At 49.9% G+C, this 22,241-nt stretch overlaps 1 protein-coding gene across 2 annotated transcripts in view; it reads right to left on the minus strand.

The window, feature by feature from the left end:
* The window catches only part of tinagl1 (tubulointerstitial nephritis antigen-like 1), a 57,995-nt gene that overhangs the window by 4,025 nt on the left and 31,729 nt on the right, over positions 1-22,241 (minus strand). For both annotated transcript variants that reach the window (XM_072247235.1, XM_072247234.1), the window contains exons 6-11: positions 21,944-22,067; positions 19,025-19,175; positions 15,462-15,645; positions 14,303-14,348; positions 9,812-9,935; positions 4,939-4,984 (exon numbers count right to left, since the gene is read on the minus strand). In XM_072247235.1, coding sequence (XP_072103336.1) covers positions 4,939-4,984; positions 9,812-9,935; positions 14,303-14,348; positions 15,462-15,645; positions 19,025-19,175; positions 21,944-22,067 — 675 coding nt within the window. The remainder of the gene's footprint in view (positions 1-4,938; positions 4,985-9,811; positions 9,936-14,302; positions 14,349-15,461; positions 15,646-19,024; positions 19,176-21,943; positions 22,068-22,241) is intronic.

The following is a 22,241-nucleotide window of genomic DNA, read 5'->3' on the forward strand; positions in this document are numbered from 1 at the left end:
ACCTACCATGCACAAAGCCATGTTGACTATCTCTAATCAGTCCATGTCTATCCAAATAGTTATATATGTGGTCCCTTAAAATGCCTTGCAATAACTTTCCCACTACTAATGTCAGGTTCACTGGTTTATAATTTCCTGGCTTATTTTCGGAGCCTTTTTAAAAACAATCGAACAACATTAGCTATCCCCCAATCCTCCAGCACCACACCCATGGCTAAGGGTATTTTAAATATCTCCGTTAGCACCCCAGCAGTTTCTGCACTTGCCTCCCACAGCGTCCAAGGGAACATATTGTCAGGCCCTGGGAATTTATCCACCCTAATTTGCCTCAAGACAGCAAACGGCTCCTCCTCTGTAGGTTCATGGTCTCTCTGCTACATTACCTCATATCTATAGGCTCTGTGTCCATCTCCCTAATAAATGCAGATACAAAAAATCCATTTCAGATCTGCGCCATCTCTTTTGGCTCCATTCTGATCTTCCAGAGGACCAATCTTGTCCCTTGCATTAGGGTTAGGGATTCTCCTCCACCTTGTCTGCTCGAGCAACCTTGTGCCTTCTTTTAGCCCTCCTGGTTCCATTCTCAAGTGTTCTCTCACATTTCTTGTTCTCCTCAAGTACCTCATTTGTTCCTACCTGCCTACACCTGTTATGCACCCCCTTCTTCTTAACCAAGGCCTCAATATTTCCCGTAAACCACGATTCCCCAAACCTGTTATCTTTGCCTTTTATTCTGACAGGAACATAAAATCTCTGTAGTCTCAAAATTTCACTTTTGAAGGCCTTCAAGTAAATGTTTGCTAGAAAACTACCTGTCCTATTACACACTAACCAGATCCTTTCTGATACCATAAAAATTGGCCTTTCTCCAATTTAGAATCTCTACGCATGGACCAGACCTATCCTCTTCCCTAATTACCTTGAAACTAATGGCATTATGATCACTAGATGCAAAGTGTTCCCCTACACAAACTTCTGTCATCTGCCCTGTCTTACTCCCTAACAGGAAATCTAGTATTGCGCTCTCTCTAGTTAGGACTTCTATGTACTGATTAAGGAAACTCTTTGACAAACTCTTTCCCATCCAGCCCTTTTATAATATTGAGTGCCAGTCATTATGTGGAAAGTTAAAAATCACCTTCTATCACAAACTTATGCTTCTTGCAACGGTCTGTGATTGCTCTACAAATTTGCTCCTCTAAATCCTGTGGGGAGGTCTTTAACATAATCCCATTAATGTCAAGGTCAAAATCTGTCCCGAGCCTTGTGGCCCATCAGGCCGGTGCTTATGCCGGTTTCTGTGGTGTGAAGCGACTGAGAGTGCGAGACTCTCCCCCTGGATAGGACACCAGTCTATCGCGAGGTTAACCCCCAGCATTTGCCGGTACCTGTTCTCAGCTGGGCGGACTGGAGCAGTGTGTGGCGAAGTGCCTTGCTCAAAGACACAACACGCTGCCCTGGCCGAGACTCAAGCCCATGACCTTCACACACCCTAACCAGTTGGCCACGCGCCACACAATCCCATTAATGTGGTCATACCTTGTTCTTCAGTTCTACCCATAAAGGCTTAATAAATGAGCTCTCGAGCCTCTGACTGGGGACTACTGTGTCATTTCCCTGACAAGTTATACCACCTCTCCCACTCTATCACATCTAAAACTACAGAACCCTGGAAGACTGAGCTGCCAGTCTTGCCCCTCCTGCAACCGGGTCTCGCTACTGGCTACAATGTCAGAATTCCAAATGCTGAACCATGCCCTAAGCTCAGTCTTTTCTACGATACTCCTTGCACTGAAATATACGCAGCTCAGAACATAAGTCCCACCAAGCTCGACCTTTTGATTCCCGACTTTGTGTGTAGGATTAACAACATCTTTATCAACAACCTCTCCACTATCTGTTCTGGCCATTCCCCTCCAGCTCTAGTTTAAATTCCACCCCCTCCCCCCCGTTCAGCACCAGCAAACCTTCTCTGCTGGAATATTAGTGCCCCTCCAGTTCAGGTGTGAACTATCCCTTCCGTACAGGTGACAGCCTCCCTGTATCTTTTGACCCAACATCTCATAGAACATTACAGCCCATGATGTTGTGCTGACCCTTTAACCTACTCCAAGATCAATCTAACCGTCTTTCCTACCTAACTCTCCATTTTTCTATTATTCATGTGTCTAAGAGTTTCATATACGCCCCTTGAAGAATTTGCCTCTATGCAGCCATACTGTCTGACATCGTCCCTATACTTTCATACAATCACCTTAAAATTCTGTCCCCTCGTATTAGCCATTTTTGTCCTGGAAAAAAGCCTCTGGCTATCCCCTCGATCTGTGCCTCTTATAATCTAGTACACTTCTATCAAGTCACCCCTCATGCCTCTTTGCTCCAGAAAGAAAAGCCCTAGTTTACAACCTATCCTCATAAGGCATTCTCTCTTGTGTAAGCCACATCCTGGAAGATCCCCTCTGCGCCCTTCCTAAAGCTTCTACATCCTATGATGAGGTGACTAGAACTGAACTCAAAGCTCCAAGTTTGGTCTAAGCAGGGTTTTATAGATCTGCAACATTACCTTGTAACCTTTGAACACAGTCCCCAGACTAACGAAGGCCAACACACTGTATGCCTACTTAACCACCCTATCAACTTGCAGGGCAACTTCCCATCACCACCTGCGGGGTCACCAAGTGAAGGCAAAACCCAGATGAGCTCTCACAACCAGCTAATGCCCGTATTGGCATGGGGCCAGGGGTAAAAGTATTAAATGATGTGGAGAGGTGGCACCGCTTGGACTTGGACTTGGACTCCCATTAGGAGATTGCAGGGTGATCCAATTGAGATAGCAAAGATGGTTAAAGAATATTTCTGGGCGGAATAAGGAGACATGATCTTAAAATTAGGGGAGTTTTACCCACATCAAGTGTAGAAGAAATCTTGAGTCCTACAACACCTGTAGGCACCAGAGATTTATTGGTTCTGAGAAGACTACGGTTGGACTGTTGTTGTGCATGGTCAGTGGACACTTGAGATTGCTGGGTTGTCACCATTGACAGCCGATATTGACATAAGCTGGATCACCCCTACATTTGGTGCACTAACTAATCATTGAGCATTGAATCAGCAGAATAAAAGTTGTGGGACTAGTCAAGAGAAAGGGGGTGAGAGTTCAAAGTAGCAGCAAACATCACTGCAAGATTCCTGATGGAACAGTCGACAGTTTCCACACCCCATCTCCCACTGTTGGCCCACAAGGTAGACTCGCCAATGCAGCAGACACAAGGGACATAATTTGTGCACAGGATCTAATAGAACAGGGAGTATATCACAGCACAGTACAGGTCATTCGACCCACAATGTTGTGCCATCTTTGTAGCCTACACTAAGATCAATCTAACCCTTCCCTGATGCATAACCCTACAGTTTTCCATCGTCCATGTGCCTCTTAAATGCCCCTCATGTATTTGCCTGTTAGCACATTGCTCCACCTTTCGTGTAAAGACTGACCTCTGACTCTCCTCCAATCACCTTAAAATGATGCCCCCTGAATTAGTCATTTCCACTCTGGGGAAAATAAATCTCTGGCTATCCACTCAATCTATGCCTTTATCATCTTGTACACATCTATCAAGTCACCTCTCATCCTCCTTCGCTCCAGAGAGAAAAGTCATAGCTCGCTCAACCTCTGTCCTCTGGTCCAGGCAGGATCCTGGTATCTACTCTCCTCACAAATGAGCTCCTAAGACTGGGAGATATGAATCACATATTAAAGATGTGGTGGTTAAAGATGGCAGGATTCCTTCTCTGGAGCGCAGAGGTGAACCAAACAGGTTTTTATAACAATCCTGATAGTTTCACAGTTACTATTTCTGAACAAGCTTTATTTTCTAAGTTCTCCAATTTTTTTTAGTTGATTATTTGAATTTAGTTCTCCCTCTGCCATGGTAAGTTTAGAACATAGGTCAGTGGGCTGGTGATCAGGTTCCACAGCTGATCCGGGACGCTGACGACAGGAGGCTTGGTAATGGTAAGTCGGACACTTCAACAAGGTAAGGGTTAAGATGATGTCCAGCAAGGGTAGTTTACGGTTAGTGTGAAGTCAGTTAGTAGAAGATGGCAAATGGAATTTAACCCAGGGAAGTGTGACGCACTGCCCTTGTGCTGTGCAAGAGGCAACAGAATATGCAGGGTGGCGTGGAGAAACAGAGGGTCCACAGGTGGTGAAAGGCAGCAGGAGAGATTGATTACAGGTAGGTGGGATGCTTGATCTTGTTAGCCATGGCAAGGGGGCTTTGCTAGTATAATGTACAAGTTGGGCACAACTTGAGTACTGGGTACAGTTCGGGTCACAACCCCAAGGAGACATTATGATTACAGTGAGCCGCATGTGGAGGAGATCTGCAGAGATGCTTCCAGGATTGGAATGGTTTGCTGTTAAGAAAGGACCGGAGAGACTGGGACTGTTATCCTTGGAGCAGAAGTGGTGGACGGAAGACTTCATCGAGGTGGATAAAATTATCAGGGTCCTCAATGAAACAAAAGGACCTCTTTTCCCGAATGGAGGCCAAGTGTTGTCAAAAGGTCACCGCTTTGTAGAAGAACGAAGGAGTTGAAATCTTTCCTTCTCTGGAGGGTGGCAGGTCTGGAACTCGCAATCGGGAAGGGCAGGAATGATCTGCACACTGAAACTGTGACCGGCAGGGTACAGACCCTGTGCGGGGTATAATTAGGTTAGGGAGCTCTTGCAAGTAGGATTGACATGATAGGCCGGTGCTGTAAAATTTCTATGATTCTGTGCACGCGGTAGCGGATCTTATCGAACTGCCGAGATTGCCTAGTGCATTTATGACTCATTTTCTGTGGTGAGGTACTCCGCCATTCTCCAACAAGCCACTTGCGTGCCATGTGTGTTGGCAGTGTACTGTGCCATGCCATGTGGCATCAACATACCCAGTACTGATGGATCTGTCCATTGGGTCCATACTCTTCACCCCATCTACAAAACACCAAGGACAACGAAACCTCTGGTTAGAACATCCTATGAACGTTCAGAAGCTCACTGTTACATAATCATTGCTCAGGATCGGAAGGGAGACGCGTGAGAGGTGAACCGTAGCTACACGTGGGCAGCGCAGTGGCCTAGTGGGTAGAGCTGCTGCCTCGAGCTCCATGGATGCAGGTTTGATCCTGACCTCTAGTGATGTTCGTGTGAAGCTTACATGTTCTCCCCGTGATCAAGGAAAGTTTCCTCAGACGCCCCAGCTGGTATGTTAACGGGCCCCAGGTGCCTAGATGGGTGGTAGAATCTGGGCGCAGGGTGCTGAAGGGAAAGTAGAGAATGAAGAGGGGTGAGTGTAGGATTGACAGTCCGTGGTTATGTACGACTGCTGTATGACTCCATGTTGCTTCCACAACCCCATCCGTGACGAATGTCAATCTATATCTCATTCCAGGAGGCTGTCACGCATTAGGGGAAGGGTGGCAGGTTACGGATGTCAAACCCCGACCTCCAGGTGGGATCTGTGCTGATGCCTTGGTAACTCGTGTGGAGATGGAAGGACCCCATTTCCCAGTGGGGACAGGGCTGGGCTGCCATACTCTCACACTTGGGGTTCTACAGTCAGGGTTACTGATGGCTGGAGCTTGGAGGCCTGCAGGCCTGTCCTGGAGATTGGAGGCCTGCAGGCCTGTCCTGGAGATTGGAGGCCTGCAGGCCTGTCCTGGAGTTGGAAGCCTACAGGCCTGTTCTGGAGATTGGAGGCCTACAGGCCTATTTGTATGTGTGTTGGGGGTGGGAAGAAAAGTCCTAATGAAGAATCTTGTCCCAAAACATTGACTGTTTATTCCTTTCCATCGATGCTGCGTGACCTGCTGAGTTCTTCCAGCACTTTGTGCGTGTGACTCTGGATTTCTAGCCTCTTGTGCTGGTGAAAGGGGCTCATTTTCCTGTTGTTGTTTTGATGCTTGTTGTGTTCCGTGTTGTCCTGCCGGGCAGTGTGGGTGTGCTACACTGCCTCTGGAAATCTGTGGAGACACTTGTGAGCCGTCCCTATCACAACCTTGGCTGTTATTGCAAACAACGAATTTCACTGTATGTTTTGACGTACACATGATAAATAAATCTGAATCTGGGAGATGAGGGGAGGGAGGGAACGTCGACTCAGACCATGAGAGGCCGGCATCGGGCATCTTCATGCCTTACAAGGCGCAGATCGGAAGTCTGAGGGGCACCACTCCTCGCACAGGACACAAACACGCTGCCACAGCTGAGGCTCGAACTAGCAACCTTCAGATCACTAGATGAATGTCTTAACCACTTGGCCACATGCCCAACACAAAGAGATGTTGTATCTGAGAGATACAACATGGAAACCAGGCCCTTCAGCCCACCAAGTCAAAGCTGACCATCAACCAAGCACTTTCACTGATCCTAGATTAATCTGCCATTTTGTTCTCGCCCCACTTCCCCTCAACTCCCCGCAGAATCCACCACAAATCCTGTCAACTCTCCCCATATCTCACCACTTCCTACACTCACATTTACACCAGCCAGCTAACCTGACAATCTTTATGTCTTTCAAAGCTGCGGGGAGAGGTGGGAAAAAGCCAGAACACCTGGAAGAAACCCAGGAGGTCCCAGGTAGAGCATGCAACTTCACACAGGCCAGGGTTAAACCTGGGGCGGATGTGCACTCTGTTGCCCCAAAGGTATTTCGGGAAGATCGGGAATTGGGTGGAAAGGAATCCTATAAGCAGATCCTTTCTGCAATGGGTCCCTGAATGATTGAAGAACACACCAGTGCAGTTGAATAGAGACACACTGGTGTTGGTAAAAGTCAGAGGCAGGCTCCTTTGCCCAGCTCCCAACAATCACTAAAGCCTCGGAGTTTTTACAAATAAAGTGAGCGGCTGGACTCATCTTCCTCCGTTCCCCAAGTTCGCACCGGTTCCCAGCGAAAAACAAGTGGAAGAGGGTGATACCCAGCCAAAGTCGCAGTGCAGACTCCATCCAGGACTGCAAACAATATGGGCTCCAGCTGAGCTAAGAGTACATCCTGTCCAGAAAGGACAGGAATCCATCCCAATGCTGATTAGATCAGACGTGAGAGGACAGCCAAACAATGGTTCACCCAACCAGGATGGAGACTTCCCTTCGTGTGGAGAATGCCCAAAAATTTATCAAGTTCCGCACCAGGACGGAAAGGCCTTTCTATTCTTGTCACTTCCCTTTGTGAAACCCTGAGCTCCAGGATAGGACACCCTCATGAAAATAGAACATTCTGGAAAACATCCACTCTGCCCAGGAGCATGTAGTGTGGTAGTCCTGGAGTGTGGTGCGTGGCCAAGTGGTTAAGGCACTGGTCTAGTGATCTGAAGGTCGCTAGTTCGAGCCCCAACTGAGGCAGCGTGTTGTGTCCTTGAGCAAGGTACTTAATCACACATTGCTCTGCGACGACACCGGTGCCAAGCTGTATCGGCCTTAGTGCCCTTCCCTTGGACAACATCGGTGGCGTGGAGAGGGGAGACTTGCAGCATGGACAACTGCCGGTCTTCCATACAACCTTTTCCAGGCCTCAGTCAACATCGAAAATCGATGGACAGCCGAAGAAGAAGGTAGTCCCTGGAGTAATGGAGACAGAAAGAGGCCCATTTACTGGGGCCCCATCTCAGATTCTGTTTGTGTACAGCCCCAGTACCGGGAACCCATTTCCATTCCAGCAACAACTGCCCCCTGCCTGGGCCTGGAACCTCAGTGCCAGCTCGCAGGGGGAAGCCGGTGGCCTATCTTCCCTGAATGGGCGGGCAGGGTCCCTGCTGGTAGCCTCGCAGCAGAACGCGGCGTTCGGAGGTTTCTCACTCTGCCTTGCCAATCCTGTGGAAGGGGTTCGGCCGCACCATCCACTGAGACTCAGGAGCTGCCTGCCCCGAGTGATGGCAGACACTCTAGAGGGTCCTCAGCCAATCCCAGGATACAGTTTGAATCATTTTAACACCAGGGCCATTCCTGTGTCCTCTGGCTTTGTCCCCAGTAGAATATAAAGTGTGTTGGTGCGTGGCCAAGTGGTCAAGGCATCGGTCTAGTGATCGGAAGGTTGCGAGTTCGAGCCTCAGCTGAGGCAGCGTGTTGTGTCCTTGAGCAAGGCACTTAACCACATATTGCTCCTGCATGTTTATAGCCCAGCGGTGGCGGTTGGTGCAGTATGGACAGGACATAACTGAGGGACTATTGCCGTGAGAGTGCAAGAGAGCGTCTCTCTCACACACACACACACACACACACCTCTTTCTTCCTTGCTACTTATCTCCTGCACTATCCCTTTGCCTTCATGTGCCAAATCTTAGTTCCCTGCCCTTTCTCTTGGTGCTAACCAAAAAGGTAGTCAGCATGTGCACCATAACTTCACCACAATTCTCAGTGCGAGCCTTGGCTCCAGAGTTGGGCGGGGCGGTCCGCTCATTTCTAGTGGACGGGACGGGCTTGGGTGCAGCCCACAGACTACGCTCAGTGGAAGGAGAGGGGAGCCTGGATGCTCAGCCATCGGTTTCTGGAGCTGAGCAGATCTTGCCCCTCCAGAAGCGATGAGCAGGGGTCCTGGCCGGCTTCTGGAATGCAAGCCTGCTCTTCTGCTGCAGCGCTGCTGGTAACAGCCGGAGACGACAGCTGGCACCTCACATGCCTCAGCCTGAGGCTCACTGTGTGGGAATTGGATAAGTACTCGGAAAGGTAGAGGCTGCATATCCGTGTGTAAAGAGGCAGGATCACTGAGTGCCTGAACAAAACACAGAGAGACCAAAGACTGGAATTCCAGAGACCAGTGCAGAGTGTTTAACAACGTCTGGCACCAGGGAGCCTGGGAAAACTGAAGTTAATGGCATGAAGGGGGAACACTCGGATGGTTGGAGTCGTACGTCGCTCAAAGGAAAGTGGAAAGCTCAGTCCTCCCAGGATAACAGATCACTCTTCATGCCCACTGACTGATGCCAAGTGAACGCTATCCCTTGCAAACTTTAAAAACTTTCTTGAGCAGGAACCCTGGGATCAGCCTGTGAGCAAAAGCAGCTGGAGCTTCACAATCAATAACACATCCCGCAACAATCCTCAGGCCTACCCTGTGACGCAAAAGCTCACAACGAGTCAAGCAAGGGCCAACCACTCTACCACTGTACCACTGAACCACACATCCCTTCATCCCTCCTCTCATGGCAAAGTCTGCCTCTGAAAATCACTCACACTCTTAAATTCAATTGGCCCGCCTGGCTTGACTTTCGTACATAAGCACTAAGGCAGCCCTCCTGCGAGAGGCTCATTCCACGTGGGTCACCCCACTACGTCACACCTCATGCCCGGATACCCAGGGATATCTGACCAGAAGTGGCATTAACCTCAGGTTGCACGAAGCACTCGTAAAGATTCTGATTATGTTGTTTTGATCGCTTTCCATTCCCATGGCTCTGAGCTTTAACTTCATTTCAATCAACCATTCCTCAAGATAAGATTAGCTCTTATTTATCACAAGTACATCGAAACACAGTGAAATGCGTTGTTTGTGTCAAGTCGAATCAGCAAGGATTGTGTTGGGCGGCCTGCAAGAGTTGCCACACTTCCGGCTCCAATGTAGCATGAACACAACTTATTAATTCCAACCGTACATCTTTGGAATGTGGGAGGAAACTGGAGCACCTGGAGGAAACCCACACAGTCACGGGGAGAACGTACAAACTCGTTGCAGACAGCGAGAGGAACGGAACCCCGATCAGGGATTGCTGGAGCTTAAAGCAACTCACTAACTGTTATGTTACCATGCCCGCCCCAGGTTCTTACCCCGTAATCTTAACGGAGTGTGTCCCATGTCTACGAAACTTCTCCGGTTTTTCTGCCATCACCGGGGTGTGCCTGTAAACGCCACTTCTGTACACAAAAAAATCCTCATGTACCTCCATCAAGGCTGGGAAAGGAAAGAGACATGTCAGCATTTCTCCACAGCTTACTGTAATCCCACTTTAGCCTGACCATTGTCCTGTCACGACCTCAGTACAAACTCACAGAAACAGCTGAAACACAAAGTCAGGCCAACATCCGCATGTTCCTAGCACCTGTACGTTTGGGAATTTTTATGAGGAATTCCACCGTGTTCTCAGTTTTCCCCCCATTTACAATTGGAAGTTTGGAATGATGCAGCAATTGGACTCCTGTGTGCTGATTCACAAATTCTGCTGTAATTCTCGACTCGGAATTCCGTAATTGCATCAGGCCATTCAAACGTTCCCTCTCCAACACAACATTGTCAACCAAGGAGATTGCCTAATTATCCATTCAATTCCAACATTGCCCCCAACCACGAACACCAGACAGCAGAACATTGTCAACTGGACTGCCATTATCCGACACTGGTCTTGCCGATCACCTGGAGATACAAGAGACTGAAGATAGAGCAACAGGCAATCTGCCGGAGGAACTCAAAGGGTCAAGCAGCATCTGTATGAGGAAAGGAATCACTGATGTTTTGAGTCAAAACCCTGAATCAGCTCTCAGGCTGCTGAGTTATTCCAACAGACTGTTCATTGATCATCTCGTACCCCAATCTGTACATGGACATCTCACTTGTGTGAAGTGACCGTGTGATGAAGCAGTAGTTTGTGCAGCAAATGCACGAGGGCAACACTGCTTCTTAACCTCCGGGTGAAGATTATCGCCACAACAGGATTCCTCTCAGTTTGGGCGGACGGATTAATTGAGGGTCAGACTCAACTGATGTATTGAAGAGTAAACATTGCACTCAGAGATTATGTGGAAACCATGTGCACATGTGTTAAAGCTTACCTCAAAGAAATCCTCTCCTAATTCTCATTTGTCCAGCTGGCTCTGACAGAACAACTTGCCTGGAGCCATTCAGTCACTGAATGGGGGGCTTAATCAAGTCACTAGTGGGTAAATGCTTCGATTTCTTGGATCAACTACATCTACCAGATGGTACGGGAGGCGTTAACCTCCAACAGTTGAAACACCCCATCCTCCCATGAGAATAATTCCGGGAATGAAAGGGTTACCCTACGAGGACTGATTGATGGCTCTGGTCCTGAACTGACTGAAATTCAGATGAATGAGGGGGGAATCTCAGTCAAACCTATCGAATGTTGAAAGGCCTTGATAGAGTATATGTGGACAGGATGTTTCCCATGGTGGGGGAATCTAGGACCAGATGGCATGGCCTCAGAGTAGAGGGACGCCCATTTAGAACGGAGATGAGGAGGAATTTCTTTAGCCAAGGTGGTGGAGGCCAGGTCATTGCGTCTACTTAAGGAAGATTCTTAATTGGGCATGAAGGGCTATGGGGAAAAGACGGGAGACTGGGGCTGAGAGAGAAATGGATTGGCTATGATGCAAGGGGGGGGAGAGGACTCACTGGCTTAATTCTGCTCCTATATCTTGTGGTCCCATGGTCTTGACACTGCCTCACAACAGCAGGGGAAGGTTGCCAAAGTTATGAATTTTGATCTCCGAAGGCCTGCAGCCTTTGGAACTTACGTGCCCCTCCCCAGACCCCTATCTATTGACAGTGCTCTCCGCTGTGATTCAAGAGTGGGTCGTGGGGAGGGGGGTGGGTCTGGTGTAACCAGCAGAGCTGCTGCTTCACGGCACCAGAGTCCCCAGTTCAATGCCAACCTCAGGTGGAGTTTCTATGTTCTCCCTACGGCCACGTGGGTTTCCTTCATCCGTTTTCCAAAGGCAGGTGGGTTGGCAGCGTAACTGGATGCAGTAAGTTTCCCCTGGTGTGTAGGCAAGTGGTGGAATCTGGGGGGTGGGGAAATGACAGGAATGTGGGGAGGACAGAATGTGGAATTAGTTTAAAATGGTGGATAATGGCCAGCAGGGATCCAGTGGGCTGAAGGGCCTGTTCCCATGGTGTGTGACAGTGAAGAGCAATTGGGAGATCCTCAGTGTTGCCATGTGGGGCTACAGGGTAGATCAGTGTTAATTCAAGATGGAGCTGGAGCATGGCAGTGTGCTGTAAGCTGTTCTACACAGATCGATTTGTTACTTTCACAATCGCTCTACTCTTTTAAGTGTAAATTCTATGACTCTAAGAATTATTAATAATGTTCTTTCCTCATTCTGCTATTGTTAATACAGTAGTATTATTAATATTATTAGTATTATTAATACAGTAGGGTTCTTTCCTCGTTCTGCTATTGGTTTCCCTTGTACCACCTCAACACACTGATGTGGTGAAATGATCTGTATGGATGGCTGGCAAAGTTTTTCACTGGACCTTAGTACTTGTGACCGTACTAAACCAACTTACCAGTTGGTTATTGTGAGCAGTTGTGGGGTGTATCAGTGTTGCCGTTCTGGTGGACGCATCACAGTTATTCAGATCCCCTGCAGTTGACATTCCTTTCCATAGTCAATTTATTAAAGGCCTCAGGAGTGTAAAGCATTATACTTCAGTCGGTGAGGACCGGTAACAACGTCTCTTCCTTACCGACCATCTACACACGTGCACCTCAAGGCTGCATACCTGGACCTCCGCTCTACTCCTTACACACATGGCTGGGTGGCTAAGCCCAGCTCCACTACTTTATCCCAATTTGTTGGCAACACCCCTGTTATTGGGTGAATCACAGGTTGGTGATAGGTCAGCGTACAGGACAGCTAATTGGGTGACGTCACAACAACCAAGTCATCAATCAGTCAATGTCAGTAAAACTAAAGAGGCGATTGTTGGCTTCAGGAAGGGGAAGGAGCAAGAGGATGAGCCAGTCTACACTGGGGGATCAAAGTTGGAGGGAGTCAACAGCTTTAACTCCCAAGACACAAGACGTTGGATGACCTGTCCGAGGCCCAGCATGTAGATGTAATCGAAAAGAAGGTATGCCACTGTCTTTACATTCTTCAGAGATTTTAGCTCGTCACCGAAACTCTAACAAATTTCCATAGATAAATTGTTGAAAGTACCTTGGCTGGTTGCGTCACGGTCTGGCATGGCAATTCAATTGCACAGGAATGCAAGGAACTGGAGAGAGTAGTGATCTCTGCTCATTGTATCACAGGCACACCCCTCCCACCGTCGGTAGCATTTACAAGGGGCTCTGCCTCGGGCAGGCAACATCCATCGTTAAAGATCCCCGCCGTTCTGGCCATGGCTTCAGAAACCTGACTTTCTTTACCATCAGATTCAGGAGCAGTTGCTTCCACTCAACCATGCAATTCTTGAACCTCCTGCCTCAACCCTAAACACTGCAAACACGAGGAAATCTGCAGATGCTGGAATTTCAAGCAACACACATAAAAGTTGCTGGTGAACGCAGCAGGCCAGGCAGCATCTCTAGGAAGAGGTGCAGTCGACGTTTCGGGCCAAACCCTTCGTCAGGACTAACTGAAAGAAGAGCTAGTAGGAGATTTGAAAGGGGGAGGGGGAGATCCAAAATGATAGGAGACGACAGGAGGGGGAGGGATGGAGCCAAGAGCTGGACAGGTGATTGGCAAAAGGGATATGAGAGGATCATGGGACAGGAGGCCCAGGGAGAAAGAAAGGGGGATGGGGGAAGCCCAGAGGATGGGCAAGGGGTATGGTGAGAGGGACAGAGGGAGAAAAAGGAGAGAGAGAAAAAGAATGTGTGTATATAAATAAATAACAGATGGGGTATGAGGGGAAGGTGGGGCATTAGCCGAAGTTAGAGAAGTCAATGTTCATGCCATCAGGTTGGAGGCTACCCAGACGGTATAGAAGGTGTTGTTCCTCCAACCCGAGTCCAACCTAAACACTACAGTTCAGCAACACCATGACCACTTTCCACTACCATCTTTTATTTTGCTCTAATTAAATGCTCTCTTGCAAAAATTGTGCATAATTGATATCTGATTTGCATTTTTCTTGTGAAAATGGTGAGTATTAAAAGTTGGATTAATGCGACTGTGTGCCTGTGCTGCTGTTGCAAGTGAGTTTTTCATTGCAGCTGTACATAGATGTACTTGTGTGTGTGACAATAAGCTCAACATAAGAAACAGGAATGGTGGGGGATGGGCAGGATATGTCTGGGCCTATATCATTATCCAGTAGTTAGTAATTGGTCCTTTACTGCAGGTCCTCATCAACCCTCCCCTCCCAGTCCCCATGGTCCCCAACTCAGTACGTGTCCAATAGTCGCCCGGCCCTGCAGGCCCCCCAAATTTAGTGACCATCTGGGCACCCTGGGGAAGGGAATCCCATCAATTCACAGCCTCCTGAGAGAAGAAATCTCGCATTGAGGCCCTTGGCGCCCCAGCTGCGGCTAAGCTGTCACCGTGGTGATAAAGCAGTTTGTCTCTTACCTTGGACAGGCCCGTTCTCCATCAGTTCCTTCATCACTTCCTTCTCCTGTTGATCAAAGAGGAAGATTCAGCGACAACTAGGCCGAGCAGAACCCCTTTCTAACCGAACAAAATGGGTGAAATATTTAAGGGGAACTTCTTCACTCAGAGGCTGGTGAGAGAGTAGAATGAGCTGCCTGCGGAAGTAGGTCCAGTTTCAATATTTAAGAGCAGTTTGCCCAAGTACGTGGATGGGAGGCAGATGGAGGGCTATGGTCCAGGTGTGGGTTGATGGGAATGGACAGAGTAACAGTTTAGCATGGACTAGATGGGCCGGAGAGGCCACTTCTGTATGGCAGTGTTCCCTGAATGTTTGTTGATGCAAGGTTGCTGCAGTCTGACGCACAGACTGGACGAAGTCCCTGATAGACAGCAGATGGGCCTCACAGACAACAGGGCAGAGGAAATACTTCAGTCCTTGGGGCCCCTGTCTGCAAACAGGTGACACGGGAAGGTAAAGCCTTGCCAGCTGAGCTATGCGATGAGAGGTGGTCACCGAACGCCAATCCCATGAGACCACAAGATATAGGAGCAGAATTAGGCCATTTGGCCTATCGAGTCCGCTCCACTGTTCCATTTTTCCCTCTCTGCCCCAATCTCCCGCCTTCATGCCTTGCTCAATCAAGAATCTCTGCCATAAATATACATAAAGACGTGGCCTCCGCAGCCGCCTGTGGCAAAGAATTCCACAGATTCACCACTCATTCACCAATCCCCTCCCCCCCACCCCGCAACTTACGTGGGAGGGGTCATTGAACAGGCAGTGTGAATGGTTACCAGCTCACTGACTCCCAGTCGGAGTGGTCTTTGACTGCCTGGGGGGAGAAAGCTATAATTGACCAGATCACAGTACAAGGGGCCGCAGACTGACCAAGTCCCGTTGGGGCAAGTGGGTCTGAGCGGGACGACACGTTGTCCCTCTCCTTGAATTGAAAGGTGAGATGGATGTTAAATTGATAAACCTTACGGGAGATTTGATGGGTGAGGGAGCCAGGGGTGTTTCAAACATTTGAGCCAACAGGTCGGTTCCTAATGTGAGTGGTGTGAAATCAGAGCTAATGGGATGAGACTGGCCACCCGGGGCTGCAGACGGGGAGTGGGTTTAGGTAGAGGTACTCACGTTGCTGGAGAGGCGGTAGGGTGGAGTAGTCTGATAGATCTGGTTGGTGTGGCTGTCAGGGTTGGGGCAGGGCATTGTGGCTTGCCTCTTGCCCCGCCCGGCAGACCGCGTGGACATCATGCACCGGGAGCCGAGGTGAAGGCTGTCCGAGCTGGAGAAAGGGTAGCAGCTGTCCGACACCACCCTGCGAGGCACAAAGGGAAGACGTGAGCCTGGAGGAACAGAGAACGTCGGCGGTGGGAGCTGTCGGCTCAATCTGGCTACTCCACGGTTCGACAAGGCCACAGCTGAACTGGAGGGGACCCCATGGAAGGAGTGAGTGGGTGGTGGGCAGCTGGAGCTGGGGTAGGTGGGGTCTTTGATTAGTTTAGTTCGAGTTTCAAACCTCTGGGTGTCAGCCAAGAATCGAGACGTTTATGGAAAGGTCGAGGAAACTGATACTACCCTGTGGAACTGTGCAAGTGAGATTCAGAATAGTAGTGAACGCTTCCAATTTACACCATCAATGAGGCTCGAACAACAGGCCAATGAAATAGATCGGGCAGTTAACCGAAAACACACATATCAACAGAGGAAGAGGGAGAACGTGTTGATGGAAATGTAGGTGCTGGGACCGGAAAGGACGTTTCTGGTGCTGGGGTTTACTGAGCTTGCTGTGACCTGCGTGCTCAGCTGCTGGCTACGGAGCTGGGGCTGGCTCTGAGTTTGAACGCTCGTCAGCTGCTGTGCTCTGATAGTGGAGTGGTGAGCTGCGGTGGGGGGGGGGGGAGTGGAGAGACATTTCCTCCCGATTCAGCGGGGACTGCGGCCTTCACCCTACAGCTGAAAATGCAGAGTCAGTGCTGAAGCAGCAGGGCTGTTGTCGAACAACCATCGTCCCCCGCACAACTGGAAAATCACGAGTGAGGGGAGTTCCTTTTCACGTCGGGGAGGGCATCACCGGAAATTTCAGATGATCTCCCAGCCCTTTCCCAGGCCTCAACTGTCTGTGCAGACATCCCACCCTGCAAAAGCTCATTTCAGGGAGGTAGCACCCTCCCCCCCCACACCCTGTCGACCTCCAAGGGTGTATGTAATACTTTCTTTAGTGATTTTGTCTAATCTGTAAACCAAGTTGGGTATATGCAGCAAATGTGACATTAAAATATGTACTTATATTATATTATATTATCATGTTTATTCTATTACAACTTTAAGCAAGTCTACAGGGAGTTTGGCCTCATCACGTAGGACATCAATAGTCTAGCTCCTTGGCAGCCAGTCAGCTAGTTTAAATCAGCAGTCCCAAACCTCTTTTGCTCCGCGGACCAGTTTAATGGGGGGGGGGGGCGGTGGGTGTTAATCACGACCGGAATATAGGTGATAAGTCAACTATAAGTCACTTGTAAGTGGCTAATACACTCAATTTTGTTTCTAAAGGGGTTTATCTAACGAATTTAATATTAAACATATAGCGCATATTTTCCTCGCATGAATGTCGTGATAAGTCAATTATAACAGTGGTTCCAAACCTCCGGGCCGTGAAGAATGCAGCGGTACAGACCAGCATGTAAATGTCGGCCCAGATCAGAGGCAACGCAATCGGCAATCACCTCTGATCTGGGCTGACATTTATGTGCCGGGCGGCACCTAATTAATTAGCTTGTTTATTTCGGCTTTTTTCTTAAAGATGTGCTGGGTGCGTTCCGGCCACTGCTGTATTCTTCGCGGCCCACCACTGAATTATAAGTCACTTATAAGTCAAAAGCATCATAACATTTTAAGTAACGTTTGGATATTAAACACACAGTGCATACTTTCCTCATATGAACATATAAAATCATTGCAACACACCAATATCACTGAATCAGTGGGAGCCCTGGACTTGTTTTCCTGCAACAACACGGTCTGATCGAGGGGTGATGGGAGACAGCGATACTCGAAGGGGGTTCCTTATGTCCAGTCTATTCCGCAATTTAGTTTTCATTGCATTCATTGCAGAATACACTGCTTCACAGAGATAGGATGTTGGAAATGGAAGCAACGTTTTCAGTGCTTTCGTGGCTTTCTCAGGATATTCAGCCTTGACTTTGATCCAGAATGCCAGCAGAGATGTTATGTCAAACATACTTTTCAGCCCACCGTCATTTGCCAGCACGAGGAGTTAATCATCTTCTCGTGCTGACATGGACGATTCACCGGGGACATTCGCAAATGGGTCACAGACCCATTTCTTTGCACGTCTTGGGTCACTGATGACCTCGCGTGTGTTAAAATTCAACAGTACGTGACAGGGAATGAGGAAAGGTGCAGCTGACTCATATCGTTTCATATTGCCAAATCATATCATTTCCTCGCGGCCCGGTGGTTGGGGGCCACTCTTAGCACGAAGAGAGACCAATCAGGATGCTCGCTCTTCCGCACAAAAAAAATCGATTTCCGGGATATTGTATATAATTTCCGGGCGTCAGGGAGTCACTATCGATATGTGGGAGACTCCCGAAACTTCCGGGAGAGGTGGGATGTCTGCTGTTGTGAGGGCATTCTCAATATCCACCAGAGGGTGGGGCTCACCCGTGTTACTTGCTGTGGATTTAGGAGATGGAGGGTGAAGTCAGCTGCAGGAACCCACCCCAACACTAATTACTCAAGAGCAGCAGCATGCATTGTCATGGCTGCCCCCTTTGGTTCACGGCGTCAGGTCAAGTTGATGTATACTCTCAGGCAACTGTTAAAGAGTCCTCGATGCTGTCGGCAAAAGGTCAGGGAAGTTCAATATTTATCATCGAACCAACTTCGTCAGCATCGATTACAAATCGCTATCGTGCTGCTATTTATGAGAATTTGCTTTGTGTAAACTAGCGAGTGCATTTTGCAATGATGACACGAGTTTTGAAGCGCAAAGAAGCAGCTCTGGGGTCATGACTAGGAATGTGCAAACGCAAGCCCCCTTTCTTTCTCAACAGCTCACAGCCGCAGCTCTGCACGAGTAGCGGGTGGATCCGGTGTTTAAAGTGCTTGAGCACATGAATGCTGACAGACTATGTTCAGTGTGGTTCACCCTCTGGTTAATCCCAAATACCCCAAAGAAACGGGGAATGTGTGGATGGTAAAAAGGGTTTTAGACGTTTGTGTGGATGTGAGACCCCGGTGCTACCACACACACGCACACGGTAATTCTTTGCACTGATCTGCAAAGGTGTCATTTGACATGAAAGGGTTTGGTCCAGTCAAGAACACGTCGGCCGTGTTTCAGGTCAGAGCTAGTCCACCACAGGGAGTATTGCTGCTCCATCGCACGGTCCCGATCACCCCGCGCCCAGGGTACCTATCCGCGACGCTCCGTGCCCAGGTACCTACCCGCGACGCCCCGCACCCAGGTATCTACCCGTGACACCCCGTGCCCAGGTACCTACCCGCGATTCCCCGCGCCCAGGTACCTACCCGCAACGCCCCGTGCCCAGGTACCTATCCGCAACGCACTGCGCCCAGGTACCTACCCGCGACGCCCCGCACCCAGGTATCTACCCGTGACACCCCGTGCCCAGGTACCTATCCGCGACGCCCCGTGCCCAGGTACCTACCCGCGCCGCCTCAGGTACCACCAGGCACCGTCGATGCGGCCGCCGTGACAGCCCTGCTGTTTGCGCCGGTTACAGGAGATGAGATTCTGCGGCGACAGGACCGCTCTCACGTGGCCCATGGACTGGATGGCGATTCGGTCAGAGGCCACGGCTGGGGAGCAAGGGATCGATGTCAGAGAGACCTGAGCAGCCCTCGCTGTGACAACTCGTTCAGAGCCACTCACTTCCCCAGAACCCAGTGCCCACCCTCCTCACCAAAACATGCACACCCCGCAACTGAACAGTACATACACCCCACTCCGTGAACAGTACACATACCCCCTCACTGAACCGTACACCCCCCAATGAACCGTACACCCCCTCACTGAACCATACATCCCCACACTGAACCGTATACCCCCTCACTGAACCGTACACACCCTCACTGAACCGTACACCCCCTCACTGAACCATACACACCCACTAAACCATACACCCCCTCACTGAACCGTACACACCCTCACTGAACCCAACACCCTCACTGAACCGTACACCCCCTCACTGAACCGTACACACACACCCTCACTGAACTGTACACCCCCCCACTGAACCGTACACACCCTCACTGAACCGTACACCCCCTCACTGAACCGTACACCCCCTCACTGAATCCTACCCCCTCACTGAATCCTACCCCCTCACTGAACCCTACACCCCTTCACTGAACCCTACACCCCCTCACTGAACCGTACACCCCCCCACTGAACCGTACACCCCCTCACTGAACCCTACACCCCCTCACTGAACCGTACACCCCCCACTGAACCGTACACCCCCTCACTGAACCGTACACCCCCCCACTGAACCCTACACCCCCTCACTGAACCGTACACCCCCTCACTGAACCGTACACCCCCCCAATGAACCGTACACCCCCCAATGAACCGTACACCCCCCCCAATGAACCGTACACCCCCCCAATGAACCGTACACCCCCTCACTGAACCCTACACCCCCTCACTGAACCGTACACCCCCCCACTGAACCGTACATCCCCTCACTGAACCGTACACCCCCCCACTGAACCCTACACCCCCTCACTGAACTGTACACCCTCACTGAACCGTACACCCCCTCACTGAACCGTACACCCCCTCACTGAACCCTACACCCTCCATCACTGAACCGTACACCCCCTCACTGAACCGTACACACCCTCACTGAACCGTAACCCCCTCACTGAACCGTACACCCCCTCACTGAACCGTACACCCCCCCACTGAACCGTACACCCCCTCACTGAACCGTACACCCCCCCACCGAACCGTACACCCCCTCACTGAACCCTACACCCCCTCACTGAACCGTACACCCCTCACTGAACCGTACACCCCCTCACTGAACCGTACACACCCTCACTGAACCCTACACCTCCTCTCTGAACCGTACACCCCCTCACTGAACCCTACACCCCCTCACTGAACCGTACACACCCTCCATCACTGAACTGTACACCCCCTCACTGAACCGTACACCCCCTCACTGAACCGTACACACCCTCACTGAACCGTACACCCCCCCACTGAACCGTACACACCCTCACTGAACCGTACACCCCCCCACTGAACCGTACACCCCCTCACTGAACCGTACACACACACCCTCACTGAACCGTACACCCCGTCACTGAACCCTACACCCCCTCACTGAACCGTACACCCCCTCACTGAACCGTACACCCCCCACTGAACCGTACACCCCCTCACCGAACCGTACACCCCCTCACCGAACCGTACACCCCCTCACCGAACCATACACCCCCTCACTGAACCGTACACACACACCCTCACTGAACTGTACACACACACCCTCACTGAACTGTACACACACACCCTCACTGAACTGTACACACACCCCCTCACTGAACCATGCCACATGCACAGACCGCTCACCATGACAACCCTTGCAGAGAGGTCCTCACTGTGGCAGCCCATGAATACTGTAACATGACCTATAGACCCACTGTCTTCACTCCAACAACCCTCACACATTCATCCCAATCTCCCCACCCCCCGCACCCCGACTGAACACCCCGTACACACCTGGGCCCTCTTCACTGCACACTGGCCCCTAGTCTACCACTGTAATACTCTGTGCACGCCCGCTCTGACTGGAACACAGGCAAAGATAACAAGCTGACTGTAAGACAGGCCTCAGGCTCCCTGTTATGCTGAAATACCAATCTCTGTAACATTCCCACCGACCCCAGAGTCATCATGTTCACAGCCTGACACAGACACCTACTGGTACTGACCTCCTCTGACTCAACGTCACACCTTAGCATGGAAGGTGCTCCAAGACAGTCCCCATGGTGACGTTAACCTGTACCGCTCCCTTTACTGGAACACTGCTCTAGGCCACAACAGATAATGGAAAGAGTAATGCCCTCTCTCACTGTAGCATTGTGACATACTTCCCACCACTCAATGCAGCACTGAAATATCCAACTCATCTCAATGTAAAACTGACCCACATCACATCCCCAGCTTTACCGGTATAATGGTCAGGCTGTTTGCTATTTGTTTTACTGCTCTCAACACTCTGATCCAGCTGCATCCCACTCCAAATACACTGTGAAACCCTCAATGCTCACTGTGACAGTGAGATATCCCACACCTTCTACCGTGACACAATGACACAGCATACTAAACAGAAAGCTACACTAAATCTATTACCAAATGATGTAGCTAACATCTTCCTCTATAATGGTGGTAGAACCCACAATTTCCACTGTAATAGTGATAATCCACGTACGTCTCTGATACATGTAATGTACTATGATAGTGATAGAACCACCACGTATCGTACACTGAATACGGTGACACAGGCCCCATCACTGTTACACACCGACGCGCACCACGTATCCCAGTGACGGTTTACCTGCTGTGGAAAAGGCCCACGATGCTGCACAGTTGCCTTGATCCATGGGCTGGTGGATTAATCCTGGCCATTTATCGGCAGCATTGAAATGCTTGGGCAGGACGTCATTGCTGTCCATGTCCATCTGAAACGAAAATGGGAGAGCGCCCTGAGTAGGCACTCCGTCATCGATAGATCGCCCTGTACCAATTTCCTGCTCTAAATCAATCTGTCGATTCTTGCTTTGAACCACTCCAAAATCTGATGGTGAGGGAAGAAACTGTTCTAAACTATTGAATGTGTGCCTTTGGGCTCCTGT

This window comes from Mobula birostris, chromosome 30, assembly GCF_030028105.1.
Source record: "Mobula birostris isolate sMobBir1 chromosome 30, sMobBir1.hap1, whole genome shotgun sequence".
NCBI classification, from domain to species: Eukaryota; Metazoa; Chordata; class Chondrichthyes; order Myliobatiformes; family Myliobatidae; genus Mobula; species Mobula birostris.